Source organism: Trachemys scripta, chromosome 5 (genome assembly GCF_013100865.1).
Source record: "Trachemys scripta elegans isolate TJP31775 chromosome 5, CAS_Tse_1.0, whole genome shotgun sequence".
Taxonomy (NCBI): domain Eukaryota; kingdom Metazoa; phylum Chordata; order Testudines; family Emydidae; genus Trachemys; species Trachemys scripta.
In genome coordinates, this window is record NC_048302.1 from 127,467,665 (window position 1) to 127,481,739 (window position 14,075).

Sequence of the window (14,075 nt, forward strand, 5' to 3'; positions counted from 1 at the left end):
GACAAAATGGAGAGAGTCCAGAGAAGAGCAAAAACATTATTAAAGGTTTGGAAAATAGGACTTATGAGGGAAGATTGAAAAAATGGGATTTGTTTACTGTAGAGAAGAGAAAACTGAGAGGAGACTTAACATTTTTGAAGTTCATAAAAGGTTGTTATAAGGAGGAGGGAGAAAAATTGTTCTCCTTAAATTGTGAGAATAGGACAAGAAGCAATGGGCTTAGATTGCATCAAGGGCGGTTTAGGTTGGACATTAGGAAAAACTTCCTAAATGTCAGGTTTGTTAAGCGCTAGAATAAATTGCCTAAGGAGGTTGTGGAATCTCCATCATTGGAGATTTTTAAGAGCAGGTTAGACAAACACCTGTCAGGGATGATCTAGATAATACTTAGTCCTGCCATGAGTGCAGAGGACTGGACTAGATGACCTCTCAAGGTCCCTTCCAGTCCTATGATTCTATGATATGGGAGGATTATTCTTTTCTCGGGTTTATCCCTCAGAATCAGACAACCCAAGGGCTGGATTCCACATGGTCTTGCACTTCCTCCTCATTGACACCTTTGTCAAATGGGCTGATTCTCCAGTGACCTGCACCTTTGTCTGGTTACTTTGATTACTTGCACCCATGTAAAATGAAATGCTTCCTACTTGGAGTGCCACATGGGTTTTAGGAAACCAGCAAATTTAGGAACCAACATAAAATCTCCCTCCAGAATAAAGCAGAGTGCCTCTTGTTCCTGAAATGCTGCAGAGCTCTGCTCCCCAGCAGACAGGCAGGTGGAGATCTTCTGTTTAAAGGGGCAATGCACAGAAACCCTAGCTACCCCCCCCCCCCACTCACACACTTGTACTTTCTCCCTGCACTGTGGATATGAAGACAGATCTGTCTCATTTAAGTCATGGTGAAATTTACCATTCAATACAGGACGGAGTTCTCGGTTCCATCAAATTATTTTACAATTAAATTCTTGTAGTTTCCAGCATGTTTGTTTTTGTTTTGGAATTGTCTACAAAACATTCCAAGGAGTAGCATTGTTTGCAAATGAACATTTAGATTGGCCTTGTGGGAAGCTCTGGGTTGAGACTCTGCACATCTGTGAGTTTCTTCCTAAAGAAACCGGAAGATGTGGGTTTTTTTTTTCCCTTTAAAATTAATAGTCTCTTTATTCATAAAGCCAAACAGAAACCCCTAAAGTCTATTTTCAGAGCATTCTGGCCTGAAATCTAATTCTGTCTCTTCCTTTTTAATTGCTTCCGGATGACTAAATCCTTCAGTATTTGGAGATAGTTCAGAAAAGCTACCCACAATTTGCACAACAGAATGCATAGGCCATGCAGGATTTTGCACAGGTGGATGGGGAGGGCCCTGGACAGGACATTTTCCTGTTCATTTCCCCACAAATTGCAAGTCACCTAATGCGCAAATTAGAGCAAACTCTTTTGGGTTTCTGTGGTCTGTAGGGAGTTGGGAATTTCTTTCCCTGTCTAGCACAGCATTACAGTGTACACATTGTATGGTAGATAACAGTATAACATCATACAGCAGTTACATTGTAGTGCATTTATATATGGCCAGGACAGCAGATAATCATTGGTGGATTGATTGTGAGGGACATGGGTACTTTTGCCCTCTGGTTTGGCATAACACACCGGGGCAGGTTTACAGAGGAGACTGAAGGGACTTGTAAAAAGCGACAAAGAGTCCTGTGGCATCTTATAGACTACCAGACGTATGGGAGCATAAGCTTTCGTGGGTGAATACCCACTTCATCAGATACATGTAGTGGAAATTTCCAGAGGCAGGTATAAATATGTAGGCAACAATCAGTCTAGAGATAACAAGGTTAGGGAAGTTACTTGGGTTTTCTTTCTTCCCAACCTATAACTTCCCTCATCCAGATCTTCCTCCAAACTCTTACAGATTCTCTCTCATGCCCTTTCTGGTTTACCTGATTTCTGTCTCCCTGAATCCCTCCTTGCCTTAAAGGATCTCAGGCTGCACCTGGTGGATATGTGCAACATGCTGCCAGCTGCCTCCTAGGTCAACTTTAAACACAGGCAAGTAAGGTGCCCCCAGCACTCAGCACAGGCAGCTGAGCCGGAGGAGATATTGCCAGTAAAAGGGACAAGACACGGAAAAGGAGCTGCTGGGTGAAGAGCAGGAGGAGATGGAATCCAGCTGGAAACTCTTTTTGACACTAAGCTCCTCTAGACCTGAGACCAGGCATTCATGGGACTTGAGATGCAGCTCAGGGTCAGTAATCCAGGCTCAGGATGCTGACTCAGACTCAGTTCTCCAGAACATGAGCTCAGGATGGCTCCGATTTTTCACCCTGCTGGGTGAATAGCTCTGCAGCAAAAAGGAAAGGGGGAGGGGGGGAAGTATTGTGAATAGCTGCTGTATTTGGAAGGATTTCACAGCTCTCTGGTTCCAGTGCCATAGCCATAAAGCTTCAGCTGTGACAGGAGTGAAAGAAACTCTACCAAATGGGGAGGCGTTTGTACTGATGGCCTTTCACCTTGTTGACTGTAATAATCTCCAGCATCATGTGCTTCAGACCCATGGATCCTGAGAATCTGGTCAGTGTAGCCATTCCCAATTCCACTGATCTGGTCTGGAGCATCCTCGCGGTTGACAGATGCCATGTAGATGAGAAGTTAGTGGTTCGTCCCAATTTCTGCTAGTACCAGGCTATAGAATGCAGAGAGCTGGAACTGCCTTTGAAGAACACAATTCTACTTTCTCTTCAAAACACTTAGGGGAGGATTTTGGAGACAGTCATCGCAATCCAACTGCTAGACTCTGAATAGAAAGGGATATATGGCTAAAGACTTACCAGTAAAAGGAATTTCTGTATGGGATCCTATACAGTGTTCCTGTTCTTTTAATTTAATGTCAAAACTGATCCCAGGTGCAAATCCCTTGAAATCACTGCAGTTATATCAGTGAGGCATTTGGTTCCAGGGTTCTAAGGATGACAGTGGAACATTAAACTCTCTAAGCCTTATTGGGTTTGTATTTCCAGCAAATTGGGTGCTCAGTCCATGCTTTAGCCATAAAAGCAAAAAAAGGATGTTTTGAAATTTTCCTGCAGATAATTATATCCTAATTTAGTTGATCTTTCTAGACAGGTGGAGGGGGATGGCAGTGCAGTTCAGGTGCTTGAAGGTTTATCATACTTTCGAAGAATAACAGTCTGACAACAACAGTGGAAGATTGAATATATTGAAGCTGCACAGTCTGGTTTCATTCCATGTGAAATTTATTTCACATCCACATGGAGAGAAAGGAAAAGGCATCCCACAGACCCAAACAAAAAGGATAAGGTTTGTGGCAGTCAAAAGGGCAGGCTTCCCTCAGATCAAAATTCATACAGACAAGGACGGGGTTTCCTCTAGCCGGAATTACGGCAATAGATGCAATTAGGAAGAATAGAGACAAAGGTGAGCATACAAAAAAATCAACATTTTCCAGTAGACTTTAATTGTGGTATCTGAGACACACAGTATTTCCTTTTGTGGAGAATGAGATACCTGTGGCACCTCCAAACATGGGGGTGTGGGATCTGTTTGCACATATTGGCACTTCAGTGGTGACCACTGTGTCTGGTTATCGACCCCAGCCTTTAAATTCATTTTTGCTTCTGCTGTTTGTATTACCAAGGAATCACACAATCACTGCCTTTTGGGTTTGATAGCGTCTCTCACTGGACATCTGCTGACCAACTACACTCATAATATATGTATAATAAAAAGGACAGGGAGTGTTCCTGGGTTATTAGCAGCTCTTATGTCACAGGGACAGCCTTCTTCTGTAATCTCAGCATTTTATGCAATAGCATCCCTGTGTGAAGCAGATTTCAACCCCTTCCTTATAACAGGCTTGACCCAGAGCAGTAGAAGAATTCTTGTTGACCTCAATGGCCATTGGATCAGATCCTATCTACAATGTAGAGACCCTTCACCCCATCGCGGCGGGACACTGTGTAACATAGCGATTATGTCCAAACTGTTGTTATCTCTAGGAAGCATCTGTTACAGGAGAGAAACTGAAACCACACAGGGCAGGGAGGTTTTTGTATGAGTCTGTATCACTGTGAGAGGGGAGCTATAACTCTGCTGACAATAGTAATCTCCTGCATCTTCAATTTCAGCACTGCTGATGGTGAGAGTGTAATCAGTGTAGCCGCTCCCAGACTGACTGCCACTAAACCGGGCTGGGACTCCAGAGGCGAGGGTAGAGCCATGATAAATAAGAAGCTTAGGAGCTTGTCCCGATTTCTGTTGGTACCAGGTTAAATGGTTGCCTGTGCTGGAACTGGCTTTGCAGTTGATGGTGACTCTGTCTCCTGGAGACACTGCCAGGGATTCTGGAGTCTGAGTCATCACAATCTGCCCGCTGGAGCCTGAACATAAAATATAATATAAATTAACACAATGAGTAAGTCAGTAAATCACTTGTTACATTTGCATCATATTTTAAACTTTTTATCCTAAATTTGCGATTGAGCAGTATATTGTGTATATATATATACAATATACACACAATATACATATATATATATGACTGGGAGATGTCTAGGGCTTGATCTCTCCAACAAAGTCAGTGTTATCTCCGTTTGATCCTTACCCTGGATCCAGAGCACTAACAGCCAGATGAGCTGAGCCTGCGAGATCATCTTGATACGTCTGGATCGACTGGAGCTGATCAATAAACCAATAGAAACTGTAAAAAGGGACTCCATATATAACTGCTCAGAGCAGCAGGGAAATGAATTAGATGTAAATATGCAAAGCATCTCGCCTCAGGCCCCATGTGTCAGGCTCAGAGCCTAGGAATGGAGATCTGATTGGTTTGCATCATTTCAGAAGTTCTATCATTTTTATTGCTGTCACTTATTACAAAGCACTGATCCTAATCAGAATTTTAGCATCTGCAGTGTGTTCAGGGTGATACGCGTCAGTGCTGCCACCTGCTGTCACTGGGGGAGGTTCAGCTCCATTAGTTTGAGTGTGCTGTGCAGAGTATTGAATGCAATGCAATGCAATACAATACAATGTATACAGAGATTTAAGAACACGTTTGAATATAAATACGGACATCTGATATACAGCCAGAGCTGGGTTGTGCATCCTCTGTAGGGGGCGATGTGGAGCCACACAGCGCCTCCAGGAGCCTTGAGAGGGAGCCTGTGGTGGGGCTGCCCAGTGCATCTAGAGGGGACGCTCTTTCCTCCATGCTTTATAATGAAGCAGATAACTGCCCCGGTGTGTCATCCCCTCAGCACTCCTGGGGCTGGATGGGGTGAGCAGTCCCTGCACATGGAGAATGCTCCCTGCACAGCCTACACCTCCTGTGAACATATCCAAGGGCGCCTTCCTTTCTGGCCTACATGGCTAGTCACATGGAGGCTGGCGCTTCGGATCCATTGTTTGCACAGTTTTTCATTGAAAAACAAATCCTGCCATCCCCTACACCGGAGGTGGGGAATCATAGAATCATAGAATATCAGAGTTGGAAGGGACCTCAAGAGGTCATCTAGTCCAACCCCCTGCTCAAAGCAGGACCAATTCCCAGCTAAATCATCCCAGCCAGGGCTTTGTCAAGCCGGGCCTTAAAAACCTCCAAGGAAGGAGACTCCACCACCTCCCTAGGTAACGCATTCCAGTGTTTCACCACCCTCCTAGTGAAATAGTTTTTCCTGATATCCAACCTGGACCTCCCCCACTGCAACTTGAGACCATTGCTCCTTGTTCTGTCATCTGCCACCACTGAGAACAGCCGAGCTCCATCCTCTTTGGAACCCCCCTTCAGGTAGTTGAAGGCTGCTATCAAATCCCCCCTCATTCTTCTCTTCTGGAGACTAAACAATCCCAGTTCCCTCAGCCTCTCCTCATAAGTCATGTGCTCCAGACCCCTAATCATTTTTGTTGCCCTCCGCTGGACTCTTTCCAATTTTTCCACATCCTTCTTGTAGTGTGGGGCCCAAAACTGGACACAGTATTCCAGATAAATACTGAACCTTTTTTCTATCCTGGGCCATTGACCCTCAGGAAAATTCATGGGCCACATACATTTAACTCACCCGTCCTGGTGCTGGTGGAGGTGCCGAGACTCAGGGTTTCCTCCTATAGTGAGGTGAGCTGGCACTCGCAGCTCAAGCCCTGCAGGCGGCTGCCAAGTAGAGTGACCAGATGTTCCGATAAAATCAGGACTGTCCCGATATCGAGCAGTTTGTCCCACTTGCCAACTGAAGTACGGTCGGGACGCCATTTGTCCCGATATTTTGTTTCGGGTGTGGCTCCCCCCCCCCGCGATTTCTTTTTGCTTAGGCTTTGCTTAGGAAAATATCAGGACTGCTGCAAGGGGGGAGCGCCTTTTCAATTGTTGCACTCACCCGTCCAGGTCTTCAGCGGCACTTCGGCAGCAGGTCCTTCAGTCACTGACGGTCTTCAGCAGCATTTTGGCGGCGGGTACTTCTTTCTTTGGCAGCAAATTTTATTACCCACCGCCAAAGACCATCAGCGACTGAAGGACCCTCTGCCGGAGTGCCGCCGAAGACCCGGATGGATGAGTGTAACAATTAAAAGGCGCTCCCCCTGCGGCTGTCCCGATAGTTTCCAGTTATCATCTGGTCACCCTACTGCCAAGACTCAGGGCTTCCCGCCTATGGCTCTGCTGCTCTAGGACAGGAGAATCTCGGGATACATAGCCCCATGCACTGTGGAGGGAAAAATACTGCAGGAACTCTGTGTGTTAGTGGCTCTAGAGAGAGCGAGCGTGGATCCACCAGTCATTGCCCATCATTTACTGGGGATACTAAGACCACAGACTTTGCACTAACCCAGAGGCTGGTGTAGACACCACAGAGCTTATTTGCTGCCACTCTATGGCCTGAGAGGAGGAGAGCTCTCTGACATCCCCTCAGTGAGTTTCTCAGTGCTCTGAAGGAGAAGACTTAGCGCTGTGGTGGCTGAGTGGAGGCTTTTGGAACAATTCTGCCTCTGAGGACAAACTCTTGAGCGAAGCTCTCGACTCATCAGTTCCCTAGGGCTGGTTTTGAAAAGAGCAATGTGTGCACTGGAAGAAGGGACACGTGGGTCAAAAGGGTGTGTGCGAAAGAGAATTAGAGAGCGAGGGAATGCCAAGTGTAGCCGAATGGCACAAAAACGTGTCCTTTGAAAATCCCAGCTCTCTGTGTGCAGCCAAATTTCCTGCACCCCCCCCCCAACCTGAGGCAGCTGCATTGTTCTCCTCATGTCCTGACAAATGACTTCAGATTAGTCCCCTGCTTACAAAGCAATTGTAACGGTAGCTAGATGTAGAAATTTAGGGCCTGATACAAAGCCCACTGAAGTCTGTGGGGGTCTCCACTGACTTCAGTAGGATTTGCCTCAGGCCTGTAAATCAAAACGATGTGGAGAGACTCAGATAAGATTGCCAATAAATCTAAATTCCCGCTGGCAAACGTTTAATTTGTAACAACCAAATAGTTACGCTGTGGAATGCTGGTGGGGATTTTGGGGTGTTTTTTTTTTTTTTTTTTTTTTTTGTAATTCGTTGCCTTCCTGTGCACAAGGAGTACTGAGCGGCTCTCTGCTGCCCAGAATTCAAGGCCTGAGTGATTAAGCTTTGGGTCCCATCTTGCCCTCTAATAATAATGCCTATTTCTTATTCAGCCCTTTCCATCCGTAGATCTCAAAGCACTTTGCAATCTTTTATCTGTTTGTCCTCACAACACCCCGTGTGGTAGGGGAGCATTGTTCTCATCCCTGTTTTACAGCTGGGAGAGTGAGGCATGGAGAGGCTAAGTGACTTACGCAAGATCACACAGGAAGTCCATGGCAGAGCAGGGAATTGAATCTGGGTCTCCCACATCCTGCACAGTGCCTTAACCATTGGGCCACCCTTCCCTCCTTCTACAGGACTGAAGAAGGCAGGTTCTTCTCTCTCATGTAGGGAGCCGGAGAGCAGCTGGGCATGATTCTCTAGTGCTAAGGGTGAGGGACAATTGTGGGGGGAGGGTAAATATTTCAAAAAAATTGATTTATGTCCCGCACCTTGTTATGCTTATAAGAAGCACACGGAAGTTTTTTAAAGGGGATACGGCAATACATCGCGTTTATTGAGAGTATAATTTAAGTATTGAAATTAGCATATGTTTTTATTTACATACGTGCATACATACATATACTAAAAGATTTTGCAGATGGATTTTATACACCTCTACCCTGATATAACGCTGTCCTCAGGAGCCAAAAAATCTTACCGCATTATAGGTGAAATCACGTTATATCGAACTTGCTTTGATCCGTCGGAGTGCACAGACCCCCACCCACCCCCCCGGAGCACTGCTTTACCACATTATATCCGTATTCGTGTTATATCAGGTCACGTTATATCGGGATAGAGGTGTAGTTACCAGTTTTTAGTGTTGCTTGGTCAGTTTCAGTGGCCAGCTGAAACTGCACAGAAGGGAGGGGAGCTGGGCCTTTGTTGAACGTGTCTGAAGCTTTGATGTTGATGCAGAATGAACGCAAAGTTTTATGGCAATACTTTTTTTATAGTAATAAAGTTTTTATACAAGTTTTTGGATTTTGCTGTGTTACACTGGAGCTGTTAATTACGGGGTAGTTAAGCTTGCTTTTAATTAGTATTATTTGCATTGTTATTGGGAGTATATGCAGCTGTTTGTTTTTAATTACTTGTTTAGCTTTTAAAATGACATCTTCATTAACTTAGATAATAAACTTCACATGAGGGAGGGGAACTGGGCCTATTTTTTTTATTATTATTTGCCGATAATAATTTAGATGCACAGAAAAATTAGGAACACAAACAGTAGTCAAAGACTCTATCATCCCCTTCTGAACGCTCAGTATTACCTGCCAGCTCCCCCAGAGACCCAAGGGGGTCTCAAAACATCCCATCAGCATCTAGAAGAATAGATTCCAGATGAGTGCTGCTAAAATGGTGCGGGATTTCCTAAGCCCATGTTTGATGACACCTATAAGCGATCACAATTTTTTGTTTTCCCTACCCTGTACAGCTTTAATGGCATAGGTAGGATAGTATACGCTTAGAAACCCTGGCAATAGGTGCCCCAGAAAGCCTTCACAGGATGGGTGGATGCATGGATGGACAGACAGATTAGTTAGAAAGCAAGGGACCTGCCATCTTCATTTTTGTCAGTAATTTTTGGGTGAGATAAGACTATATTTCTAAGCTGGAAGGAAGTCAGCTCAGTGGTTATCAGTTTCCACATTTCTGCAGAAGTTTCTAACTTATGCATTAGACCAATTTCTGATGTGGCGTTTACCATAAATGGAACAAAATGTAGAATGTTTCCAAAACCTCGAACCTGGGGTCTCCTGGTTTATGGAGATGCTTTCTAACCCGATCTATCTAAATTCTATTAAGCAAAATTGGTATATTGTGTAATAATTTATGTATAAGTAAATGTGTTTAACGTTGTTCTACACTGATGGGCAGTGAAAACTGGAAAGACTCTGACAGAGTAACTGAAACACAGAGTTGCAATAGAAGTCATGAACCAGCACTGAGGGAGGTTTTTGTACTGGCCTGAATCACTGTGTGAGAGGCCAGTCATAGTCCTGTTGACAATAATAACTGCCAGCGTCATCAGCTTGAAAACTAGTGATTGTCAAAGTGAAATCAGTGCCAGAACCACTGCCACTGAACCGGTCTGGGATCCCGGATGGACGGGAGGAAGAACCATAGAACAGGAGCTTAGGAGCTTGTCCTGATTTCTGTTGGTACCAGGCTATAGCACTACCAATGCTGGTACTGGCTTTGCAGTTGATGGTGACTCTGTCTCCTGGAGACACTGCCAGGGATTCTGGAGTCTGAGTCATCACAATGTCTCCACTGGCATCTGTGTGTGAAATCAAAACATAAATCCAGGTGTGTCTATAGTAGTACCTCATAGTGTAAGGATTTACATTGCCATAGCATTGTTATTAACCAAGATTTTATTTAACATGAAATCCTTTCAGTTCTGTTCTTTATGTAGATAAAGCATATGGAGCATATATACAAGAATTGGCATCTATTTGGCAAATCATTCCTCATTTGTTTTGTCATTTGTTTGTCCTGAACAGGGCCCTACTCCTGAAACAGTCCTATTTGAAATTGTTGGGACTGTTCTAAAAGTAATACTCAACGTGAGCCAGGCTGTGAGAATCTGGCCCTAATTGAAGTCTCTTTTCACGCTCCATAGTGGGGATGTGGAGACACTTCTCACTGAATGTAAAAGGAAACATGCTTAAAAAGATTCTTTCAGGAAAGTGACATTTACAGTTAACAAATCAGTTTGAATAAACGAGTCTCATTTTCTCCTCCCTGAGCCATCTGCATGGATCCTTCTGTACACCGTGGTAAGGTCGACGTGAATTCTGAGCCAGATCCCTGGATTCCATGGCACTCTAGTGGAAATGCTGTGGCTAGTGAAATAAGAGATGTTCAGTGTTTTAAAAATAAAAGTGAATAATACGATCAGGACAGTAGTCCCTGGAATAGTTCCTTGGGGCAGGAACTTGGCTATAAAGTTCTATATAAATAACATAATAATAGGCCAAATCATACAAAAACAACAAGGAGTCTGGTGGCACCTTAAAGACTAACAGATTTATTTGGGCATAAGCTTTCGTGAGTAAAAACCTCACTGCTTCGGATACAGACTAACACGGCTACCCCCTGATACTTGAGGCCAAATCATGAGTTAGTTTTGGAGAATGGGAGTTTGCCTGAATGAGAACTGAGTAAAAACTAGAATAATGAATAATGTAAACTGTGAGTCACGTCTAAAAGCAGCACATTGGGTTGGCTGTAATTTGAGGTGTTATCTCATCAGTTGCATGTGAGATTCCAGGTGTGTACTGGGTGTTCATGGAAATGTTTGCAAATCCTGAACATTTCATAGATTTTTAGCATGAAAATTGGCTCTTGAAAGAGCCTTATTCCTCAGGGGCTGATCATCACTTGTCATTCACTAATCTCCTGTTTGGAGGATACAGCATCTAACATGCTGAGTTCTGTTGAACACTTACTTTGTGCCTAAATGGGAGATGATTTCTTTGGAAAAAACTGGCTCATATTTCTTAATCACTATCATTATTTGTATTGCTGTCGTGCCTCCTAGGGGCTCCAGTCATGGATCAAGGTGTTGCACAATCATTACTTTTCCCATTCCTCCCCGTGCAATTTCTGTTGTAAAAGGATCACTCTGCCTCTATCAATAGCCTTTGCTTAAAAGAGCCATGTGGAGTTAGGTTTTCTTTTTGCCCTCTGTGTCCAGACTAGAAATGACAATGGGAGTTGTGGCAGAGAGTTCTGTAATTAACTTCCTGTTTCTTGTTTGTTCTGAAATCTGTGAAGCTGATTGTATCAGCTTCACGTGCAACAACACTCAGCACTGTGCCGTGGCTCAGGGAGGTTTTTGTAGTGGTCTGTATCATGATGAGAGGGGTGTAGCCTTGATGATAGTAATAATCTGAGAGTGAAATCAGTCCCAACCCCCCTGCCCCTGAACCAGGCTAGGACCCCAAATTGCAGGGTGGTAGCATAGTAGATAAGGAGGTTAAAAGCTTCTCCTGATTTCTGTTGGTAACAATCTAAGATGTTGCTGATACTTTCACTGGCTCTGCATTGGATAGTGACTGTGTTTCCTGGAGACACCGATAGAGATCCCTGAGTCTACGTCAGCACTTTCTGCCCAGTGGAGTCTAGATGTAAAAAGAACATGCAGGAACTCGTGATAAATTGATCAGTTATATCCTTATATTGAATATAGTTTTAATTGTATATATTATTAAATAGCAATAAATACAGTAAAATCATATTATCTGTTACAACAAATAGATTATATTTGCATTGTCTCTGTTGCTGTTTTTCATTCAAGCTGGGCCTCTTGTGTTTTCTTACCCTGAATCCAAAAAACTAGTATCTAGAAAAGCTGAGTGCGGAAGATCATTGTGGCAGTTCTCAGCAGGCAATGGAGTAGCGAAATGGTCCAGGGACACCATATGGGCTGCAACTAGATATAAGGAGCGAAATCATCCAGACATTTTCTAGAAGGTTTTTAGCAGCCTGGCCTGTCATCATTTTATCTTTTAGTTTTTGTCCTTCCCCATGTAAATATAATTGAATAACACAGTATTTCCTTATGCAGGAGATAACTTAGCAGATGGCCTTTAGTTACCTTTGGAAAGTTATGGCTCTGCTTTCTAACAGAGTCAAAATACAGCCAACTAAATAACACTATCTACAACTCTGCAAGGGAGCCCTGGTAACAATGACACTGCTCCATGTGACAGCTGGGTCACACCATGTTCCTGGCGGCCATACTCAGCCCCAAGTACTGAGGTGTGTTTCAGAACCTCACTTCCTACCTTGTGTCTTTTGTTCAAAGGGATTTGAGCAGGAACCAGAGAGGGGAAGAGATTTTGAGTAACTGAGAGTCCACAGAGAATGTTCCTGGTGTGTCCTTTGGGCTGAAGAGATGCTAGAAAAGCTGCTCAGCAGAGGCTGTTTATGGTATTTTAAACATTTTTTATGTTGAATTTTAATATTGATCATTTAACTACATGGCTTAACCTGACCATTGCAGCCCTGTTCTGCTCCAAAAGCCTGGTTAATGGAGCAATAGATGAAATATTGTTCATATGCAATAATGCCTGGTGCACATCATGGGGTGTGTATGTGTGTGTGTGTATATATGTTAAACATATTATCCAGGTTACTTTTATTTTAAAGTGTAGCTTTTATTGTAAAGTGCAATAGAAACCCACTGTTGTAATTTTATTTTTTATTTATTCTCTAGATCTAAGAAAACATATTTTTTTCTTAGCAGAATGTTTTCTGCTTTACTCTTTATGCTCTTTGCTTCCTAAGCAACACGACCTTTCCTTACTGCCTATCCTGAATGGTCAGATACTATCATTATGGTGCTTACTAGGACAGTGGCCAAGCCAGTCTGAGCATCAGGAGAGGAAGCTCACAAGAGGCCCAGGTGAAGCAACTAAAATGCCTCATTGTAGTTTCTGATTTATTTGCAGGGTTTGTATTCAGCTATAAACTCCAAACCAGCCATCACACTACCCCCATTCTTTCCTGCAGCTTAGTAACCTAGAAACTGCAGCCCAGCAGTACGAACTCACGCAAAATAACACACCCGAGACTTCTCTGTTGTCATTATTCCCTGCTCTGGCTGATCAGAAAACCTCTCTCTGCTTCCCATGAGAATAGCTAACTCCAGTTTGAAGGGCTTGACAAAGGTAGACTGGATAAACCTTGATTACCTTTCCTTGGCGAGGCCCTGCAGGCAGGGCCGGCTCTAACTTTTTTGCCGCCCCAGACAAAAAAAAAAGAGTGACGCCCCGCTGTAACCTCCCCCCCCCAGCGCCGCCAAAACCTCTGCCCCGCCCAGCGCTGCGCTGCCGAAACTNATCTTCAGCTTCAACACTGCTGATGGTGAATGTGAAATCAGTGCCAGGTTCACTGCCATTGAACCCGGCTGAGACACCATTAGGCTGAGAAGAAGCTTCCTAGATAATGGGTTTTGGAGCTTTTCCAGATTTCTGATGGTACCAGACTGTGTCATCGGTAATCCCCGAATGGGCCTTACAACTGATAGTAATGCTTTCTCCTGCACCGACTGGTAGGGGCGCTGGAGATTGTCATCAGAATCTCAGTCATCAGAATCTCTGCACTGGTGTCTAGAAACAGAAAGAAAATTCTGTGGACGCCACAACATTTTTAAAATGTACATTTCACATGATTAAATGTATTAGGAACTAAACATACTAGGAATGGTGTCCCATACCAGATAAACCACCAAAGCTTTTTTAAAATTGTTTCTTTTTGTTTGTTCTTACCCTGAAACCAGAAAAAAAAAATCATTGAGAAAAGCCATGTGTGTGAAATCATCTTGACTCTTCTGGGTGACTAGAAGCTCAGAGCTCTGCAGTGAAATGTAAAATGCAACCTGGTAGATTTATAATCCCTTGTCAGAGCAATGAGGAAATGGCACAGGGGTGTGAAAATGCAAAGAGGCC

General features: G+C 43.8%; 1 gene segment (V, D, J or C); it reads right to left on the bottom strand.

The window, feature by feature from the left end:
- Positions 1-4,034: 4,034 nt before the first annotated feature.
- On the bottom strand, positions 4,035-4,692 carry LOC117878377. The segment is given in 2 exon segments: positions 4,035-4,405; positions 4,630-4,692. Coding segments are annotated over 2 exon segments (420 nt in total).
- Between the last annotated feature and the right edge of the window lie 9,383 nt (positions 4,693-14,075).